At 43.7% G+C, this 19,137-nt stretch overlaps 1 protein-coding gene across 1 annotated transcript; it reads right to left on the bottom strand.

The window, feature by feature from the left end:
* Positions 1–2,539: 2,539 nt before the first annotated feature.
* LOC118396726 (tetraspanin-3) lies at positions 2,540–7,255 on the bottom strand. The gene is made up of 7 exons (XM_035791111.1): positions 7,029–7,255; positions 6,050–6,241; positions 5,225–5,299; positions 4,841–4,942; positions 4,581–4,733; positions 4,404–4,487; positions 2,540–3,470 (listed from the first exon to the last, which is right to left on the bottom strand). The coding sequence occupies exons 1-7, from the start codon at positions 7,089–7,091 to the stop codon at positions 3,378–3,380; spliced, it is 762 nt and encodes a 253-aa protein (XP_035647004.1). The 5' UTR covers positions 7,092–7,255; the 3' UTR covers positions 2,540–3,377.
* Positions 7,256–19,137: the final 11,882 nt, after the last annotated feature.

Below are 19,137 nucleotides of genomic sequence, written 5' to 3' on the forward strand. Positions count from 1 at the left end.
CATAGGTGACATTGTTGCCTGTGATGTCTGTTGAGGACATGCCTTACAACAGACCTACAAGCCCTCAGTCCAGCCTCTCTCAGCCTATTGCAGACAGTCTGAGTACTGATGGAGGGAATGTGCGTTCCTGGTGTAACTCGGGCAGTTGTTGCCGCCATCCTGTTCCTGTCCCACAGGTGTAATGTTCGGATGTACCGATCCTGTGCAGGTGTTGTTACACATGGTCTGCCACTGCGAGGACGGTCAGCTGTCCATCCTGTCTCCCTGTAGCGCTGTTTTAGGCGTCTCACAGTACGGACAATGCAATTTATTACCCTGGCCACATCTGAAGTTTTCATAACTGTGACCTTAATTAATTGCCTACCGTCAGTAATCTGTTAGTGTCTTAATGACCGTTCCTCAGGTGCATGTTCATTCATTGTTTATGGTTCATTGAACATGCATGGGAAATAGTGTTTAAACCCTTTAGAATGAAGATCTGTGAAGTTATTTGGATTTTTACGAATTATCTTTGAAAGACAGGGTCCTGAAAAAGGAGTGTTTCTTTTTTTGCTGAGTTTACAATAGTCAAAACATAGTGTAAAAGCAGGTGAGCAGTTTCTATTTTTTGAAATTTTCTGGTAAAAACTGAGCATGTCAAGCATAACACGTCAACCCCGTTACCCCTAGATAGGCTAGGAATGTTTTAATAATTAGGAATGTTTTACAAGCTTCAATTGCCCCTCATTGCTGCACACAACAAGCTTCAATTCCACATGTCACAATGGGATTTATGGCTGATTTAAAGATGCACTATGCAGAAATGGCTCTGCCAATTCTTGGTTGCTCAAATTCTAATTCAGTTAGCCCAATTTCAGTATTTGTGACAAAACAAGCAAGTATAGTGTAAAGAATCGTTGTACCATCTAAACTGCTATGAAATATATTTTCCATAATCAAACATTTGTATTTTCAGCTGTTTGAAGCTGGTATACAAAAACTAAAGTAAATAAATGCAAAAACAAAATGTAAGATTGGGAAGCATAGAACAGCACACATAGAACATATCTACTGTTTCTTAGACTTGCTTTCAATAAAGAATGACAGATCTATAACTCACATTTCTTTGCAAATCTGGTCAGGTCCCTAAAAAAAGTTACATATTGCAGCTTTAAGATGAAAACCTCAACCCTATTACGGTCAACCCAGTTACTTAATGACACTTCATGGGCACTTTCAATATGTTATTATTTGTGAAGTGGAACATGTGCCTTTATGGCAGAATGTGAAATGAATAGTTGACCACATTAGACTACACAAAATGTACTCTATTCAAGGAACGACCCGTGTGTTGTTTAGGAATCATACTGTAGCGAGGACAGCTGCAAAGTGCACTCGCACATTGTAGTCACAGAGCTATTTATATTCTTTAGTATTGAATATTACTTGTGTGTTTGAGCAATTAAGTGGGATATACTGTCCACATGCTAGAATTGGCAGAAAAATACAATGGCTTAGATGAATTTAGGGTGATACTTCTAATCCCCCTTTCCTTAAGAATACTATTCGACTGACAGTTGTAAATGTATTTATGAAGGACTCTAGCTTTGAAAGTGTTTACATAAAATATTTCTTACCAGCTATATTGCATAAAGTGGACTAGCAAATGAGGTTGTCAGTTTTCGCATAGGTCAGCCAGGCTATTTGACTCTGTTTTCAGTAATACAAATACAAAATGTAAAACTTTACAGGCTTCATTGCAAGTAAATCCAATACTCACTTGGAAACCCCACAAGCAGCTGTCCATTTGTGACTCAAGACAAATCACATTACAGTGCAGACTGATCCAACTAGTTTAAAAAATGTTAACAAATACTTATTTACAATGGCGGCCTACCCCGGACGACGCGGGGCCAATTGTGCACCACCCTAAGGAACTCCCAATCACAGCTGGATGTGATACAGCCTGGATTTGAACCAGGGACTGTAGTAGAGTCTCTTGCACTGAGATGCAATGCCTGAGACCACTGCGCCACTTGGGAGCAGTTCAAAGGCATCTGGTCACTAAGAGCCTGCCTCAAAGTCCCAATGTACAAATACAATTACTGTTTAACTGTTAGCTAACGCATAAGAGAGAAACTTTGCAAGTAGCTAGACATTTGTAGCTTTAATACAGACAAGGTAGAACCGGCCTATGGCACCCTGATGCCCAATTTAAATGATCTAATGACAAGGCTTGTCCCAATAACAAGATTAAGACATGCCCAATCATCGGACTCTGTGCTTAACCAAAAGCATGGCTACATGAATCACTTAAAGCCAGCTCTCCCTCCCCCTGGGAAAGATATTTCCACAAAAGTGGTTTAGGATGTGACTCACTGGCTCTGCCAATGACAACAGCTCTCAGACAATTAGTGTATGAACATCAGGGTGCTTTGTCTGGAGAAAACCATACAGCTCTAATGTCCACACAAGAGAGCCATGGCTACAGTCTTGGTTGTGTGCAGAGAAAAGTGAGCATATTTGTGTGAAATATAGAAATAAATGAAACTACAAAGTCTTCTGGCTGGAATACAGTTTATTTCCTTGTTAAAGTCCCCCCATCTCTGGTTTCTTTTTCTCTACATGACTACATTTCTTAAAAATCTAATTTTATAACTAGGCCTACATACCACGAGTGTGCTCAACGCCACACAGAAATTACAACAGAACATTTTAGTAACAGTGCATGTGGATTAATCAAATGCCCACATTCTTGCAAAGCAAATCAGTTAATTGACTGCACTTTGGTTACTGCCCATTCCTGGTGGGCCGACGCAGTGCCATTGACTTGTATACCGTCTATAGTTCAACTGCTTCTCATTAGAAACAGAATGGTGCTGGTGAAGGGTGAGGTCTGGGCCAAACAAAGCAGTAGCACAAGGCAACCTCACACACAGGAAATGTTCAACTCAGCTACTTGATGCAAATATTTATAAAATATTCCAAAACCATACACATATTGCAAACTGATATGAGTAAAGTATTCAGTCCACATATTCCATACAGTAGGTTTATCATTCACAGGGGCCTCATCCTTGTTGTTTGAGGTACACAGGTAAAACTTAAGTGCAGCAAATATAATTTGTCACATATCAGAGCAACAAATAACAAAAAAAAACTTGTTTAATCACCATTTAAGAATTTGGCTTGTGGCTTTTTGAAAAAAAGTAACAAAATACCAACTTACATAGCATGTAAATAAACTGTTTTTTTTTACCACTTAACCCATCACCATTGTGGAGTATGAGCCACCATGTGAGGAGCTTTTCAATTTACAGCAGAGGAGACCTGAGCTTGGGCAAGCCAGTGAACCATCCCTCCACTGACAAAGCCACGAACCTAGGTGTGTGTGTTCCTTATGCGTAGTTTCCCCCTGTCATGAGAAGCTCGTAGGCAGGGTCACGGCTCCTACGGCACAGCACCACACAGGCACTCAGCATCCCAAATACCTAGGAAAGGAAAACACCAGGGGTTGAAGTGTAGTGTCATCCATGTCTTCCATCCATCTGTTCCTGAGGATGTCACCTGTCAGCCTCTGACCTGGGCACTAAGCCAACTACTCTCCCAGGAAAGGCTGAGCAAGGACACAAAGCTACTACATCAGCAGCAAACAGGGAAGCCTCTGGGTGAAAAGCCTCTAGGATTACTGCAAACCAGAAAATGCACATCCACACACTCATTAGCCCATAAAATAATATAAAATCTAATGTTGATGAAATGCAGAGGTAATATTATAAAAGGATGCAACTACAGTACATTGATAAACTGCTATTTAAATGTAGACTATAACCATTTGCTGTCCTGGGGTTAAGCTGGGTATCTGTATTGCACTTTGGGACAACTGATGTAAAAAGGGCTTCAGAAAATACATTTGATAGATTTTTACTGAAATAATGAATGACAGCACTTTAAAAGCAGCCCCCTCGTAGTCAAATGAACAGAATGAAAAGGGGTAAATCCAACAAATGACATGCCGTCTTAATCCACTCAATTTCCCACTGCCTCCAGAATCTGATTATGAACATTATAACAAATCAAAGTAACTAATATATTAAGTCAATGCAAATTGGCAGGGGACGTTTCCTTTAGGCTCCATTTAGCCTAGTTTGAGATGTCCTTGTGGCCATGCCATTTCCCCTTTTCCAGAAATTCCTAGATGCATTTTCCCTGTCCCCACGAAACAGTCCCCTCTAGGCCCTGTTCCTTGAGGCTCTGGTGGAGTGTGGCTGGGGGTTGACATAATAACGGCATACCCGGGCCCACTCAGCCTCTATAATGAATCACTTCATGGGTCATACCATAGGGATGTGCAGGGGGGTCACATGATGGAACAACACATCCATTAGTTGAACGAAAGAGGGCTGATGGAATTGGTTCTGTACCTGAATTGCAGCGAACGTCAGTGCAGCCCAGATGACATACATCATTATCTCCTTTAGTTTCTTCACAACAAGGGCTTCACATCCCTGGAAACACACAAACAGTACATTGTGTAAGAGAATCAATGTGAATGTTATGCATGAGAGCAAAGCACAGGTATGTTTTGGACAATCTCGTACCTCTGGATAGAGGTCTCCAGGACGGGCTAGAGAGCCTGTACAGTTGCTGACATTAGGTTTGCAGCAGCTCACTGGTACACTGTTGTTTTGAAACTCATTAAACCAGCGTGTGTTCATCCAGTCTGAGTAAGTGTGAATTCCACAACAATGGAGCTGCAGGCATGACAAATGGTGATGGTTAACACTAGATCATTTCAATACAGGTTTAAATAACTTAACTGTTACACAAAACATGAATTGCCCAAGTTACATTCTATCACCTGTCTTTGCACGTAGTCAATGGCACGGCTTGAGGCATCTGCATTGGTGCCATTGTACTCATTGTACACCTTCTGGATGGAGTGATTGACCTCATCTTCAACCTGTAAACAAACAGGTTACTGGGCTTAACGGGACAATCTCACATAACCTCATTAATGCATTTCTGATGAATACTAGGCTACTATAGTGAATCACCACTTAAGACAACACTTTCTCCATTCATGGGAAGACTAAATATAAAAGATACATTTCATACTAGAACATTTTTAATATTGTTAAAGGAAAAAAGTTTCACATAGGAACATATCCAGATAATTGGTATCCTGAACAAAATCTGATTTTCACAAATGTAACCTTGATCAATATGTACTTCACTTACACACCTTCGATCTGTAAATATAACCAAGAACCACCACAGCCACTTCCGTCACAAACACCAGCAGGAGAATGATGACAAACTGTGGTGAAAAGAGAAAGAATTAAACGTAAGAAACTCCTGAAAATAAAAGAGTCCCTAAGGCAGACAGGAACATTTTAAGATCTCCAGCATTTATTTGGGGCAGCAGGTAGCCTAGTGGTTAACCAAAAGGTTGCTGGATCGAATCCTCGAGCTGACAAGGTAAAAATCTGTCATTCTGTCCCTGAACAAGGCAGTTAACCCACTGTAAGATGGGAAATAAGTCACATTTAAATCAACACTTTAATGAAGGATTATCCAACATAAAAGGTGAAATACAATTATTTTTAAAAACATGATACAAAAGCTCTCTGCTGGCCAGTCTTCTGGCCAACAGGATTACTGAGGGAGTTCTGAGACCAGTTTGAATGTTGTAGTAGTAGGGGACAAGGCAACATTCACTGCAGGGCTCTAAAGCGCAACCATTTTACTTGCAATGATTACTTCACTGCACCGAAGCCCGAGTGCCATTGGGAATACATTGAGCGCAGATTCATGACCGTCACGCTCGTACCATTACTACAAAGAAAACGTCGTTACCTCAAATATTTTTCATTGTGCTCCTACATTTCTTTGTGTGAGCCTACATTTCTTTGTGTGAGCCTACATTTCTTTGTGTGAGCCTACATTTCTTTGTGTGAGCCTACATTTCTTTGTGTGAGCCTACATTTCTTTGTGTGAGCCTACATTTTTCAACTTATGCGCACACGTGCTCCCTGTAAAAAACATCAGCGTAGAGCCCTGCACTGACCGTTATAAGGCCACAGCGGCTTTCTCGTATTGTGGCACAGCATCCAATAAGACCGATGATGAAAAGGAGGCCTCCAACTGCAATTATGGTCACAGCAGGGATAAGGGTGTACACATCCTCAAAGAAGTGGTCGTAGTCATCATAGGTGATGAACACGTAGGCTCCAACATAGCACAAAATCCCTGCTGCTGCCTGTTTTATGGGGGGAGAGAGTATTAAATCACACACACAAAAAAAAACATATTATAAAACAAAAAAAAAGGTTCAAATCAGTGTGGCCTCAGAGGCCAATCTTGAGCATGCTAGGCTAAGGATGAGCTAAAAGACATGTTTGTCTGACACAAAAGCATACAACTTTACAACCATCCCATTGGCATTATAATAACTCAATCCTTCAAATTGGAATTATTTGATTTCTTACTGACTGGCAAAGACCATTGTGTTAATTGATCTCAAGCCTCATTTTAGTTGAAGGCATTCAGTTGTACAATTGACTAGGTGTTTCCCTTTCCCTTTATATCCTAACATATGGAAGTTTAGAAAAAGAGCTGCCAACAAAACACTTTATGTTGAGGACCCACTTACAGTATGGCTATTAGGCTACCGTTTCATTTTATGGGAATGGGCATTTAAAAAGATACACATACATTGGCTGGGACAAAGGGGGCACAGAAGCACAGCATGAAACTCCCTGATTCTAGCCGCAGTAGCCAAAGCAACCAGACAAAGAAAGACAGAGAACAAAAGGAAATGTTCAGCTAGCTAACGTTAGTTACATGTAAAAGGGATAGCAACATGACTGCAAGAACATTGCACTATGTAGTAACCCAAAGGCCCAAACAGTATATTGAAGATAAAAATAGACAAACAGCCACATGGCCTAGGTTGCATTGAATGGTAGTAAGTAGCAGGTTGCTGCGTATAATGTTGTGGATGAGAATTTGCGCATTCTCGAACAACAGATGTCGTCTTAACTTACCCAAAAAATGAGGTTCAGAAAGACCAGCACTGTCTTTGATGAGGTAATACCACACTGACCCATGTTTAAAATGGGGATTCTCTATTACAGTAAAAACGTATTTGTGAACTAACTGGCTATGTCATCCTGCGTTTACAATCCATGCCTGACTGGAGTGGATTCTTTCTCCCACACACCGGAGTCCGAGCATCACATAAACCAGCTGTATGTCATGTGACCCGATGAGCTGGTCATCCTTGCGGTGTGTATAATAACACCGATTAAAAGGATCTAACCCTCTTTTTTTTATGTCGCCTAAAATGACATACCCAAATCAAACTACCTGTAGCTCAGGACCTGAAGCGAGGATATGCATATTCTTGATACCATTTGAAAGAAAACACTTAGAAGTTTGTGGAAATTTTAAATTAATGTAGGAGATATAACACGTTAGATCTGGTAAAAGATAATACAAATAAAAAAAACTGTTTTTTTGTTGTTGTTCTACTGTAAATTGGACAGTGCAGTTAGATTAACAAGAATTTAAGCTTTCTGCCCATATCAGATATGTCTATCAGATATGTCTATGAGAAATGTTCTTGTTACTTACAACCTCATGCTAATAACAATAGCCTATGTTAGCTCAACCGTCCCATGGGGGACACACCGATCCCGTAGCGGTTAACCAGTTACATGCAGCCTGGTCTAGGCCAATAGGAAAGCCTCAGAATTTGCAGTGAGTGATCAACAGCATCAAAAGCGTTTGACAGGTCAATAAAGAGGGCAGCACAATGTTGCCTTTTAACCATACAGTTAAGCACATCATTTATAACTAGGGATGCAGCAGAGAGTGCTATGACCTGGTCTAAAATTCGACTGACGTACATTTAGAATTCATTTCAAAGATAAGAAACATTTTAGCTGATATTTATTCAGGATTCTAATATTTAACCTTGGAGAAAAAGTTTAGAAACAGGGCTATAATTATTTAGGTCACAAGGGTCACCACCTTTGTGAAGGGGGAATACATGGGCCACCTTCCAAACCTTGGGGATAAAAAATATGGGTTAATGATTCAGCAATCAGGGGAGCAGAGAACAGCAGCAAAAATGGATAAAGCACATCAGCCCTAGTGGATTAAAAAAAAAGTTTATCTTAAAATTAAGCAATGCATCTAGCACATTACAGGTAGTAAACTGTTGAAATGAAAACAACTAGAAGTTGACGGGTTAACACTCAAGTCAGCTAGAGAATGGCAGAAGGAAGAGAAGTCGACTGACTGACCAGAGTCAATTAATTCACTGTTTCTCTCAAATAAAAAGCCTGCTGAGGTAAAATAATGATTGTCTTTAATTCTTTAATTTACAATCTGTAGAAACTATGAGAATAAAAAGATTCAGAACTTTTTTGAAACATCACAGCACAGTTGAAAAATATATGGCAAATAGAAATCCAATACGGATAGTGTTAAGCGGTAGATGGAAGCGGTTGAGTGGAGCTGAAGGGTGGGAGTTAAAACAAACAAAAGATAACTATTTGTCAAGGCTTTGGGTAACTGGTGAAAAGGTGTCAGGTGCAGGAGAGTTGAGATGCGTGGACAAGGTAATTAAATCACAAAAAAACACCAGAAACAATAGAAACAATACAACAGTGCGTGAAATATACCGGTACCACGAATAAACGGGCGTAAGTATAAAACCCGGCACAAAATACCAGCCGACAGAATCAGCCATCTACATAGAACAAACACGCACACAAACATGGGGGACACCAGAGGGTTAAATAATGAACATGTAATGGGGGAATTGAAACCAGATGTGTAAAAACCAAAGACAAAACAAATGGAAAATGAAAAGTGGATCGGTGATGTCTAGAAGGCCAGTTACGTCGACCGCCGAATGCCGCTCGAACAAGGAGAGGGACCGACTCCAGCGGAAGTCGTGACAGCACCCCCCTTGACGCAAAGCTCCAGCTGTGCGCCGACACCGGCTTCTGGTACGACCCGGAGGGCGACTCGGATGGAGACGGTGGAAATCCCGCAGTCCTCCACCAGCACCCAGCATCGCTCATCCGGACCATACCCCTCCCACTCCACGAGGTACTGAAGGCCCCTCGCCCGACGCCTCGAGTCCACACCGGGGCCCCCAGAGGGGGCAGAGAAACCTCTCGCAGCTCAGACTCCTGGAGTGGACCAGCTACCACCGGCCTGAGTAGAGACACATGGAACGCGGAGTTAATACGGTAATCTGGGGAAAGCTGTAAACTGTAACAAACCTTGTTCACTTTCCTCGGGACTTTGAATGGCCTCACAAACCGCGGACCCAGCATCCGGCAGGGCAGGCGGAGGGGCAGGTTTCGGGTCAAGAACCAGATCCGGTCCCCCGGTGTGAACACCGGGGCCTCACTGCGGTGGCGGTCTGCACTGACCTTCTGACACCTCACGTCTCGCTGAAGGTACACATGAGCGGCGTCCCACGTCTCTTCCGAGCGCCTAAACCAGTTGTCTACCGCATGAGCCTCGATCTGGCTCTGATGCCACGGCGCCAGAACCGGCTGGTACCCCAGTATGCACTGGAAAGGGGAGATGTTGGTAGAGGAGTGGCGGAGCGAGTTCTGGGCCATCTTTGGCCAGGATATGAACGCCGCCCACTCCCCCGGCCCGTCCTGGCAGTAAGACTGCAGAAACCTACCCACATCCTGGTTTACTCTCTCCACCTGCCCGTTACTCTCGGGGTGAAAACCTGAGGTTAGGCTGACCGAGACCCCCAGAGGTTCCATGAACACCCTCCAGACCCTCAACGGGAACTGGGGACTCCAATCAGACACTATATCCTCAGGCACCCCGTAGTGCCGGAAGACGTGAGTAAACAAGACCTCCGCAGTCTGTAGGGCCATAGGGAGACCAGGCAAAGAGAGGAGACGGCAGGACTTAGAAAACCGATCCACAACGAACAGGATCGTGGTGTTACCCTGTGAGGGAGGTAGATTCATCAGGAAGTCCACCGACAGGAGCGACCACGGCCGTTGCGGAATGGATAAGGGTTGTAACTTCCCTCTGGGCAGGTGCCTAGGGGCCTTGCACTGGGCGCACACCAAGCAGGAGGAAACATAAACCCTCACGTCCTTAGCCAAGCTGGACCACCAGTACTTGCCACTAAGGCAACACAATGTCCGACCGATGCCAGGATGACCAGAAGAGGGTGACGTGTGGGCCCAATAGATCAAACGGTCGTGGACATCAAATGGAACGTACAGATGCCCAGCTGGACACTGGGGGGGAGTGAGCTCTGTACGTAACGCCCACTCGATGTCCGTGTCCAGCTCCCACACTACCGGTGCCACCAGGCAAGAGGCTGGGAGTATGGGAGTGGGATCCATGGACCACTCCTCTGTGTCTGAACCCTCTGTGCCTTCGTGTTCTGGGAACCCGGTCTGTAGGACATGGTGAAAACAAAACGGGTAAAGAACATGGCCCACCTTGCCTGGCGAGGGTTCAGTCTCCTTGCCGCCCGGATGTACTCCAGATTGCGGTGGTCCGTCCAGATGAGAAAAGGGTGTTTAGCCCCCTCAAGCCAATGTCTCCACGCCTTCAAAGCCTTGACAACAAGGCCAAAACAACAATGTAAAAGACAAGTTCTTGGTGGTCGTTCTGACTTCTGTTACAAAACCTAAGCAATTTGAATATCTGTCTTTAAACCTAAACCATTGCTCATCTTTAAATATTGTTGTATAACAACTCCCAGTCCCCCACGTCATAGTTTCGCTCAGCCTGGCTGAGCTTCTTTGAAAAGAAGGCACAGGGGCGTAGCTTTGGTGGTGTACCCAAGCACTGAGAGAGCACGGCTCCTATCCCAGCTTCGGACACGTCCAACTCCACTATGAACGCTAAAGAGGGATCCGGATGAGCCAGCACGAGAGCTGAGGTAAACAGAGCCCTCAGCTGACCAAAAGCCCTGTCTGCCTCAGCTGACCACTGCAAACGAACAGGTCCCCCCTTCAGCACTCCGGTAGTAGATGGAAAACCCTAGAAACCGCTGCACTTCCTTTACCGTGGTGGGAGTCGGCCAATTACGCACGGCTGTAATGTGGTCACTCTCCATCTCCACCCCTGATGTAGAAATGCGGTACCCTAGGAAGGAGACTGTTGGAAAAACAGGCATTTCTCAGCCTTGATGTACAGGTCATGCTCCAACAGTTGACCAAGCACCCTGCACACCAGGGACACATGCTCGGCGCATGTAGCGGAGTATATCAGAATGTCTTCGATATACACCAATACACCCTGCCCGTGCAGGTCCTGGAAAATCTCATCTACAAAGGCCTGGAAGAGCATTGATCAACCCGTACGGCATGACGGGGTACTCATAGTGCCCTGAGGTAGTACTAAATGCCATCTACCACTCATCCCCTCCCGGATAAGCACCAGGTTGTAAGCACTCCTGAGATCCAAATTTGTGAAGAAGCGCGTCCCGTGCATTGACTCGATATCACTGGCTATGAGAGGCAGCGGGTAACTGTACCTCACAGTGATTTGGTTGATGCCTCAATAGTCAATACACGGGCACAGACCTTCATCCTTCTTCTTCACAAAAAATAAACTTGAGGAGGCAGGTGAAGTGGAAGGCCGAATGTACCCCTGCCTCAGAGATTCGGAGACATATGTTTCCATAGCCGCCATCTCCTCTTGCGACAGGGGATACACGTGACTCCTGGGAAGTGCTGCGTCTACCAGGAGATTTATCGCACACATCCCCCGTCGATGGGGTGGTAATTGAGTCGCCTTCTATTGACAGAAGGCGAGAGCCAAATCGGCATATTCAGAGGGGATGCGCACGGTGGAGACCTGGTCTGGACTTTCCACCGTAGTAGCACTGACTGAAACCCCTAAACACCTCCCCGAGCACTTTCGTGACCAGCCCGTGAGAACCCCCTGTTGCCACGAAATGACAGGCCAACCAGGGTAGGCCCAGCACCTTTGGAAACGCAGGAGAATCAATAAGGAATAGACTGATTCTCTCCTTGCGACCCTCCTGCATAACCATGCCCAGTGGAGCGATGGCCTCCCTAATTAGCCCTGACCCTAATGGTCGACTACCTAGGGCGTGCACAGGGAAGGGCATATCCACAGGAACAATGTGGATCCCTAAACTATGGGCAAATGATCTGTCAATAAAATTCCCAGTTGCACCTGAATCTACGAGCACCTTATGCTGGGAATGCGGGAAAAACTCAGGAAAATTAATAAACAAAAACATGTGAGCAACAGGGGGCTCTGGGTGAGCCTGGTGCCGACTCACCTGGGGTGACACATGAATGCCCTGCCTGCTGTCTCGACTCCCAGAGGAACCTCCCCAGCACCAGCAGTGTGCCCTCTGCTGCCACAGATGGTGCATGGAACGGCTCCTCCTCCGGTCGCCCTAAGTGCAGCACCTTCCAACTCCATGGGCGTTGGAGCAGTGGTGCTGGGGGACGGAATCAACCGACCCCGATCTGGACGTCCACGGGTAGCAAGCAGGTCATCCAGCCGGATGGACAGGTCCACCAGCTGGTTGAATGTGAGAGTGGTGTTTCTGCAGGCCAACTCCCGACAGACGTCCTCGCGCAGACTGGACTGGTAGTGATTGTAGTGTGTGCAAACCTGGTCAAGAACTACAGGAAACGTATGATCTCTGTAATTGCAAACAAATGTTTTGGTACCAAATATTAAGTTATGCTTTTCTAATGTATCAAATACTTATGTCATGCAATAAAATGCAAATTAATTACTTAAAAATCATACAATGTGATTTTCTGGATTTTTGTTTTAGATTCGTCTCTCACAGTTGAAGTGTACCTATTGTCACGTTCTGACCTTTATTTCTTTTGTTTTGTCATTATTTAGTATGGTCAGGGCGTGAGTTGGGTGGGCAGTCTATGTTTGTTTTTCTATGTTTTGGGGTATTTCTATGTTTTGGCCTAGTATGGTTCTCAATCAGAGGCAAGTGTCATTAGTTGTCTCTGATTGAGAATCATACTTAGGTAGCCTGGGTTTCACTGTGTTTTTGTGGGTGATTGTTCCTGTCTCTGTGTTTTGCACCAGATAGGGCTGTTTTGGGTTTTCACGGTTCTTGTTTTTTGTTAGTTTGTTCATGTGAAGTGATTTATTAAAACATGAATCAAAATAACCACGCTGCGCTTTGGTCCGCCTCTCCGTCAATGGAAGAAATCCCTTTCACCTATGATAAAAAATGACAGAGCTCTACATGCTTTGTAAGTAGGAAACCGGCAATATCGGCATTGTATCAAATACTTGTTCTCCCCACTGTATATACGTGTGTGTGTGCACTGTACAGTACCAGTAAAAGTTTGGACACACCTACTCATTCAAGGGTTTTTCTTTATTTTCCCTATTTTTACATTGTAGAATAATAGTGAAGACATCAAAACTATGAGATAACACATATGGAATCATGTAGTAACACAAAAAGTGTTAAACAAATCAGAATATATTTGAGATTCTTCAAAGTAGCCACCCTTTGCCTTGATGACAGCTGTGCACACTCTTGGCATTTTGTCAACCAGCTCCATGAGGTAGTCATGTAACGCTAATAGCGCTAATAGCGTTTCAATCGGTGACGTCACTTGCTCTGAGACCTTGAAGCAGTGGTTCCACTTGCTCTGCAAGGGCCACGGCTTTTGTGGAGCGATGGGTAACGATGCTTTGAGGGTGACTGTTGATGTGTGCAGAGCGTCCCTGGTTCGCACCCAGGTCGGGGCGAGGGGACAGACGTCAAGTCTTTACTGTTACATTGATGGTGTTGACCCGGATCACTGGTTACTGCGGGAAAAGGAGGAGGTCAAAAGGGGGTTGAGTGTAACGGATGTGAAATGGCTAGCTAGTTAGCGGTAGTGCGCGCTAATAGCGTTTCAATTGGTGACTTCACTTGCTCTGAGACCTTGAAGTAGTGGTTCCCCTTGCTCTGCAAGGGCCGCGGCATTTGTGGAGCGATGGGTAACGATGCTTCGAGGGTGACTGCTGTCTGTGTGCAGAGGGTCCCTGGTTTGAGCCCAGGTTGGGGCGAGGAGAGGGACGGAAGCTATACTGTTACAGTCACCTTTGTTTTGCTCACTCAACGTCAACAAAACAAAGGAGATGATCGTGAAATTCAGGAAACAGCAGAGGTAGCACCTCCCTGTCTGCTGCATCTTGTCAGACTGTATCACCGCCTGGTACGGCAACTGCACCGCCCGCAACCGCAGGACTCTCCAGAGGGTAGTGCGGTCTGTCCAACGCATCACCGGCGCAAACTACCTGCCCCCAGGACACCTACAGCACCCGAGGAAGGCCTCCAAAAAGATTATCAAGACAACAATAACCCGAGCCACTGCCTGTTCACCCTGCTATCATCCAGAAGGCGAGGTCAGTACAGGTGCATCAAAGCTGGGACCGAGAGACTGAAAAACAGCTTCTATCTCAAGGACATCAGACTGTTAAACAGCCATCACTAGCATATTAGAGGCTTCTGCTTATATACATAGAGTTGAAATCACTGGCCACTTTAATAAATGGAACACTAGTCACGTTAATAATGTTTACATATTTTGCATTAGTCATCTCATACTATATTATATTCTATTATATTCTACTGTATTTTAATCTATGCTGCTCTGACTTTGCTCGTCCATATATTTATATATTCTTAATTCCATTCCTTTACTTAGATTTGTGTGTGTGATTTTTGGTTCCAACCGCTGTGTCTTTGTGAGATGCAGACTAGGTGAACTGTCACGCCCTGACCATAGAGAGCCTTTGTTTCTCTATGGTATAGTAGGTCAAGGCGTGACTGGGGGGTATTCTAGTTTATATTTTCTATGTGGGGTTCTAGTTTAGTATTTCTATGTTGGTGATTTGTATGATTCCCAATTAGAGGCAGCTGATAATCGTTTTCTCTAATTGGGGATCATATTTAAGTAGCATTTTCCCCACCTGTGTTGGTGGGATATTGTTTATGTGTAGTTGCATGTTAGCACTCCATTGTTGTTTCGGTTAGTCGTTATTGTTTTATGGTTCACTTACTTTAAATAAAAAGATGTGGAACCCAACACTGCACATTGGTCCTAGTATGCTTCCAATGATTGTGACAGTGAACGGATGATCTCCACATGTGTGGTTCCCACCATTAAGCATGGAGGAGGTGTGGGGGTGCTTTGCTGGTGACACTGTCTGTGATTTATTTAGAATTCAAGGCACACTTAACCAGCATGGCTACCACAGCATTCTGCAGCGATATGCCACCCCATCTGCTTTGCGCTTCGTGGGACTATCATTTATTTTTCAACGGGACAATGACCCAACACACCTCCAGGCTGTGTAAGGGCTATTTTACAAAAAAAGAGAGTGATAGACTGCTGCATCAGATGACCTGGCCTCCACAATCACTCGACCTCAACCCAATTGAGATGGTTTTGGATGAGTTGGACCGCAGAGCGAAGGAAAAGCAGCCAACAAGTGCTCAGCATATGTTGGAACTCCTTCAAGACTGTTGTAACAGCATTCCAGGTGAAGCTGGCTGAGAGAATGCCAAGAGTGTGCAAAGCTGTCATCAAGGCAAAGGGGGTGGCTACTTTGAAGAAATAGAAATCTAAAATATATTTTGATGTAACACTTTTTTTGGTTACTACATGATTCCATCTGTGTTATTTCATAGTAGTGATGCCTCTAGCACTGTGATGCAGTGCCTTAGACCGCTGTGCCACTTAGGAGGCCCCTGTTTTCCAACAGAGATGGAGCTTAAAAAGTAACTGGATTTAGCTTTCTTAATCTAGATAGTACATTTGTTTCTCTATTGTCTGAAAGACTGCCAGTCCACTACAGAGTCTGTTTTCCTTCCTTTGGCCCTGATCTGATTTCTCATCTGAATGAGCTCAGAAAGATCTAACACTTAGTTTTCTATCTTTCTATCTTTGACACTGAATATATATATATATTTATTTATTTTATTTTATTATTTAACCTTTATTTAACTAGGCATTTTAACTTTTCCTCTGAGAAGTTTAAAAGGGGCATGTTTATCTGCCAGAGGAATAAATATGGTGGATGCATATTCTAGAGCCAACTCAGGGTCAGGAATACTGGAGACAGTGGCTAAATCAGAGTAAGAACATGTCATGTAAAAACCCTTGAGGAGAAAACTTGCTGTTTCATATCTCTAATACATACTATGGGACAATGATCACTGAGATCATATGCAAATGATCCATTATACAAATATTTACTGGGGTTATTAGTAAGAATTAAATCAGGAATCAACAGGGTTTTTCACATTTAGCCATGTGGGTTTTGAGATCAATTGAGTCTGATTAAAGTCAATGCATATACTTTTAAATTCATCTGAGGCCGGGATAGCCAGTCCAGATTCAAATCCCATAAAATGACCAACTCCGAGTACAGAAAATGTGTTAAACACTCCGATATAGCATTAATAGCATCCACCATGGTAGCAGGGGGGGACGGTAAATCCCAATAACAACAATGTGTATTCTGGTTTATTGACACATCGACAACCAGGTTATCGCATTTATTGGGAACAAAAATATTTAAAGATTGGGACACCATGAAATGAGATTTTACATTATGGCCACTGCTCCCGTTTTTTGTAATCAGTCACAAATAAATTGTAATAATTTACTTCAATGTCTTTGTCAGAGACAGAACAATTTATCCATGTTTCAGAGAGAACCAGAAGTCCTGTACCCAAATGTCAACAATCCTCATCGAATATTCAGAAAGTATTAAAGTAATTATATGTATCCACCAATCCAAAGAGAGGAATAGGCGAAAGCTTGACACCCCACCGTGCTTCTTTGTGGACAACGACTCCTATTGTTTGGGAGGAGAGACGAGTATCTTGTCAGTATATCCGTAATCTTTGCTAGCGTTGGAAGTACAGGAAGCAGCGATAACGTCATAACTATATCCAAAAACATGGCAGACGTTGGATGAACATATGTTAATATCTTTGGCTGAGTGATAAAAAAAATCGGCCTCAGCGACAATTATTTAAATCAAGGGGCCAGGATTCAGGTCTAGAGGCACGGTTTTGACTGCTCCTACAGATTTACTTTAATAAATTGTGATTGACTGACTGATCTAGAATGGAAAGGAGTGGGTGCTCAACCAAAGTGAGTCTAGGAGATGGTTCACCACAAACAATTATAGGTTTTAGTAAGCAAGTTGAAAGGATTGACATTTCGGCCATCAGAATAAACACAAAGGGAATGGACAAGTTAATATAGGGCAGGGGTGGGCAATTCCAGTCCTCAAGGGCCTGATTGGTGTCACAGTTTTGCCTCAGCTCCAGCTAACACACCTGACTCCAGTAATCAGTTAATCATGATCTTCAGTCTAAGCTCCCTCCACGTGTAAACATTAAGTGCAAATAAGTCCAAAAAAGGAATGGGGCCCTTCACAAAAGCATACTATAGTCCTTTCCTAGGTTAAGATCTCTGGGGACTACTGTCTCTAAGGAATGGATCCAGAACGTCTCTCTGGACTTTGTGTTTGTCAACATCACCACCACATTGGTTTTTGCTGACTTGTCCAATTCCAAACTAAAATAACTCACAAAGTGAGTGTCCCCGCTATTTGAAATGGAGGGTCACTGTGCTGTTGGGGTCAGCACATCGAATGGCACTTTGGTGCTCACCCATTCTAGTGTGTAACTCCCTTGAGGTCTCTCCTATGTAAAATGAGCTGCACTGGCAGCGAATCACATAGATCACGTTGCGAGAATTGCAATTGATGGTACTTTTTATTTTTATGCCTCGACCCGATCTGGGGTGCGAGAAACTTATTATACTTTGGGTGTACTGGTAGGTTGAATAAAGGGACATGGATAAATATATATGTTATATACATGTATTAATTATGAAGAACATGGAAAAGTTTTAAAAACAGTTTTAACCATAACATCCAACAGAATTCACTCCAATGAGTTTTACAACCCAAAGTAGAGAAGGATAACTTAGTGTTCACTCAGTTAATTTACAGGTCTCAAATATATAATTTTATTTTAAAGAGGTCTATTTCTCATAATCATTTAGTTTGAATTAAATTTCATAGAATTTCATCATAAGAATATATTCGTCACCGGCTCTGAGTAAGAGTAAGAGAAACTAAAATCAGCATGTGTTCCAAATATTTTATCCCAGTGGCTGAAGTATGGTGCAATGTTCTTGTTGAGTTTCTGATGGTGCACATCATCCATGCTGGGCCCTCGATAAATACTGAAAGGTATCAGATGAGATGTGGACCAAGGAAAATCATAACCGCAGTGATCCTCCACGGACACATAGACATGGAGCACCATAAAGACACATGTGGTGAGAAGGTGGCATCTCAGGATGACAGAATTCAGGGTGGTCCAAAAGCACACTGTGACCAGCTCCCACCCTCCCAGGCATTGTGTAGCCAGAACAAAGAGAGCTGAGTAGTTGTGGTGGATGGAAAGTGATGAACATCCAGTGGTGCAGCAGGTGCCAGATGAAGTACTGGAAGTCAAAGAGCAGAAGGTTTCCCGTCACTCCAGTGATGAGCTCCACTAGAGTTGGGACTTGGTCTGGCAGTGTCACCGGTGGTCTCCATGTCCACTGAGCCACACTTGCAGGAAGCACAAGGAGCATATGGTTATGCAGCCTGATGCCAGCACAATGCAATAGCATGGAAGGTGTTGGCCGCCGGCTCGGCTGGATCTTGAACTCTGGACCCATGGCCATCTGTCCCCTATGATGTCACACGCCAGGATGGGGAGGCAGAACAGAAAGTATGAAGACACATTCAAAACAATGGGGAAAAGAGGAGACCTCAAAGAGTTCCTGTGATTGGGCCTGACACTGTTCCAGAGAGGCTGAAGAGAGGAGTCATTTCCCAGGTCGATTCCCAGGCCTGAAAATGTATCTACTACTAGATCCATCCTGCTTTTGTAAAATAAAGAATGTAAATGGTGTTCATTCCCTTGTACTTAACGTGTAATAAATGTGAATGTGGAAGCCAGGTGCATTGACCAATAAAGACTGCTCCTCTCCCTGAATGTCCAGTATCCACTAACACGGTTCTAAATTATTTATATTGTAACTCTTTTCATTCTCAGGT

This window comes from Oncorhynchus keta, chromosome 17 (genome assembly GCF_023373465.1).
Source record: "Oncorhynchus keta strain PuntledgeMale-10-30-2019 chromosome 17, Oket_V2, whole genome shotgun sequence".
Classification (NCBI taxonomy): domain Eukaryota; kingdom Metazoa; phylum Chordata; class Actinopteri; order Salmoniformes; family Salmonidae; genus Oncorhynchus; species Oncorhynchus keta.

What these genes read in the sequence shown, in the direction of transcription:
- LOC118396726 (XM_035791111.1), bottom strand. Translation starts at nt 7,091, where the DNA reads ATGGGTCAGTGTGGTATTACCTCATCAAAGACAGTGCTGGTCTTTCTG. An exon ending in TTCTGAACCTCATTTTTTGG is followed by an intron (nt 6,242 to 7,028) that starts GTAAGTTAAGAC and finishes CCCATAAAACAG; the next exon opens with GCAGCAGCAGGGATTTTGTG. An exon ending in CTGGAGACCTCTATCCAGAG is followed by an intron (nt 4,488 to 4,580) that starts GTACGAGATTGT and finishes GTGTGTTTCCAG; the next exon opens with GGATGTGAAGCCCTTGTTGT.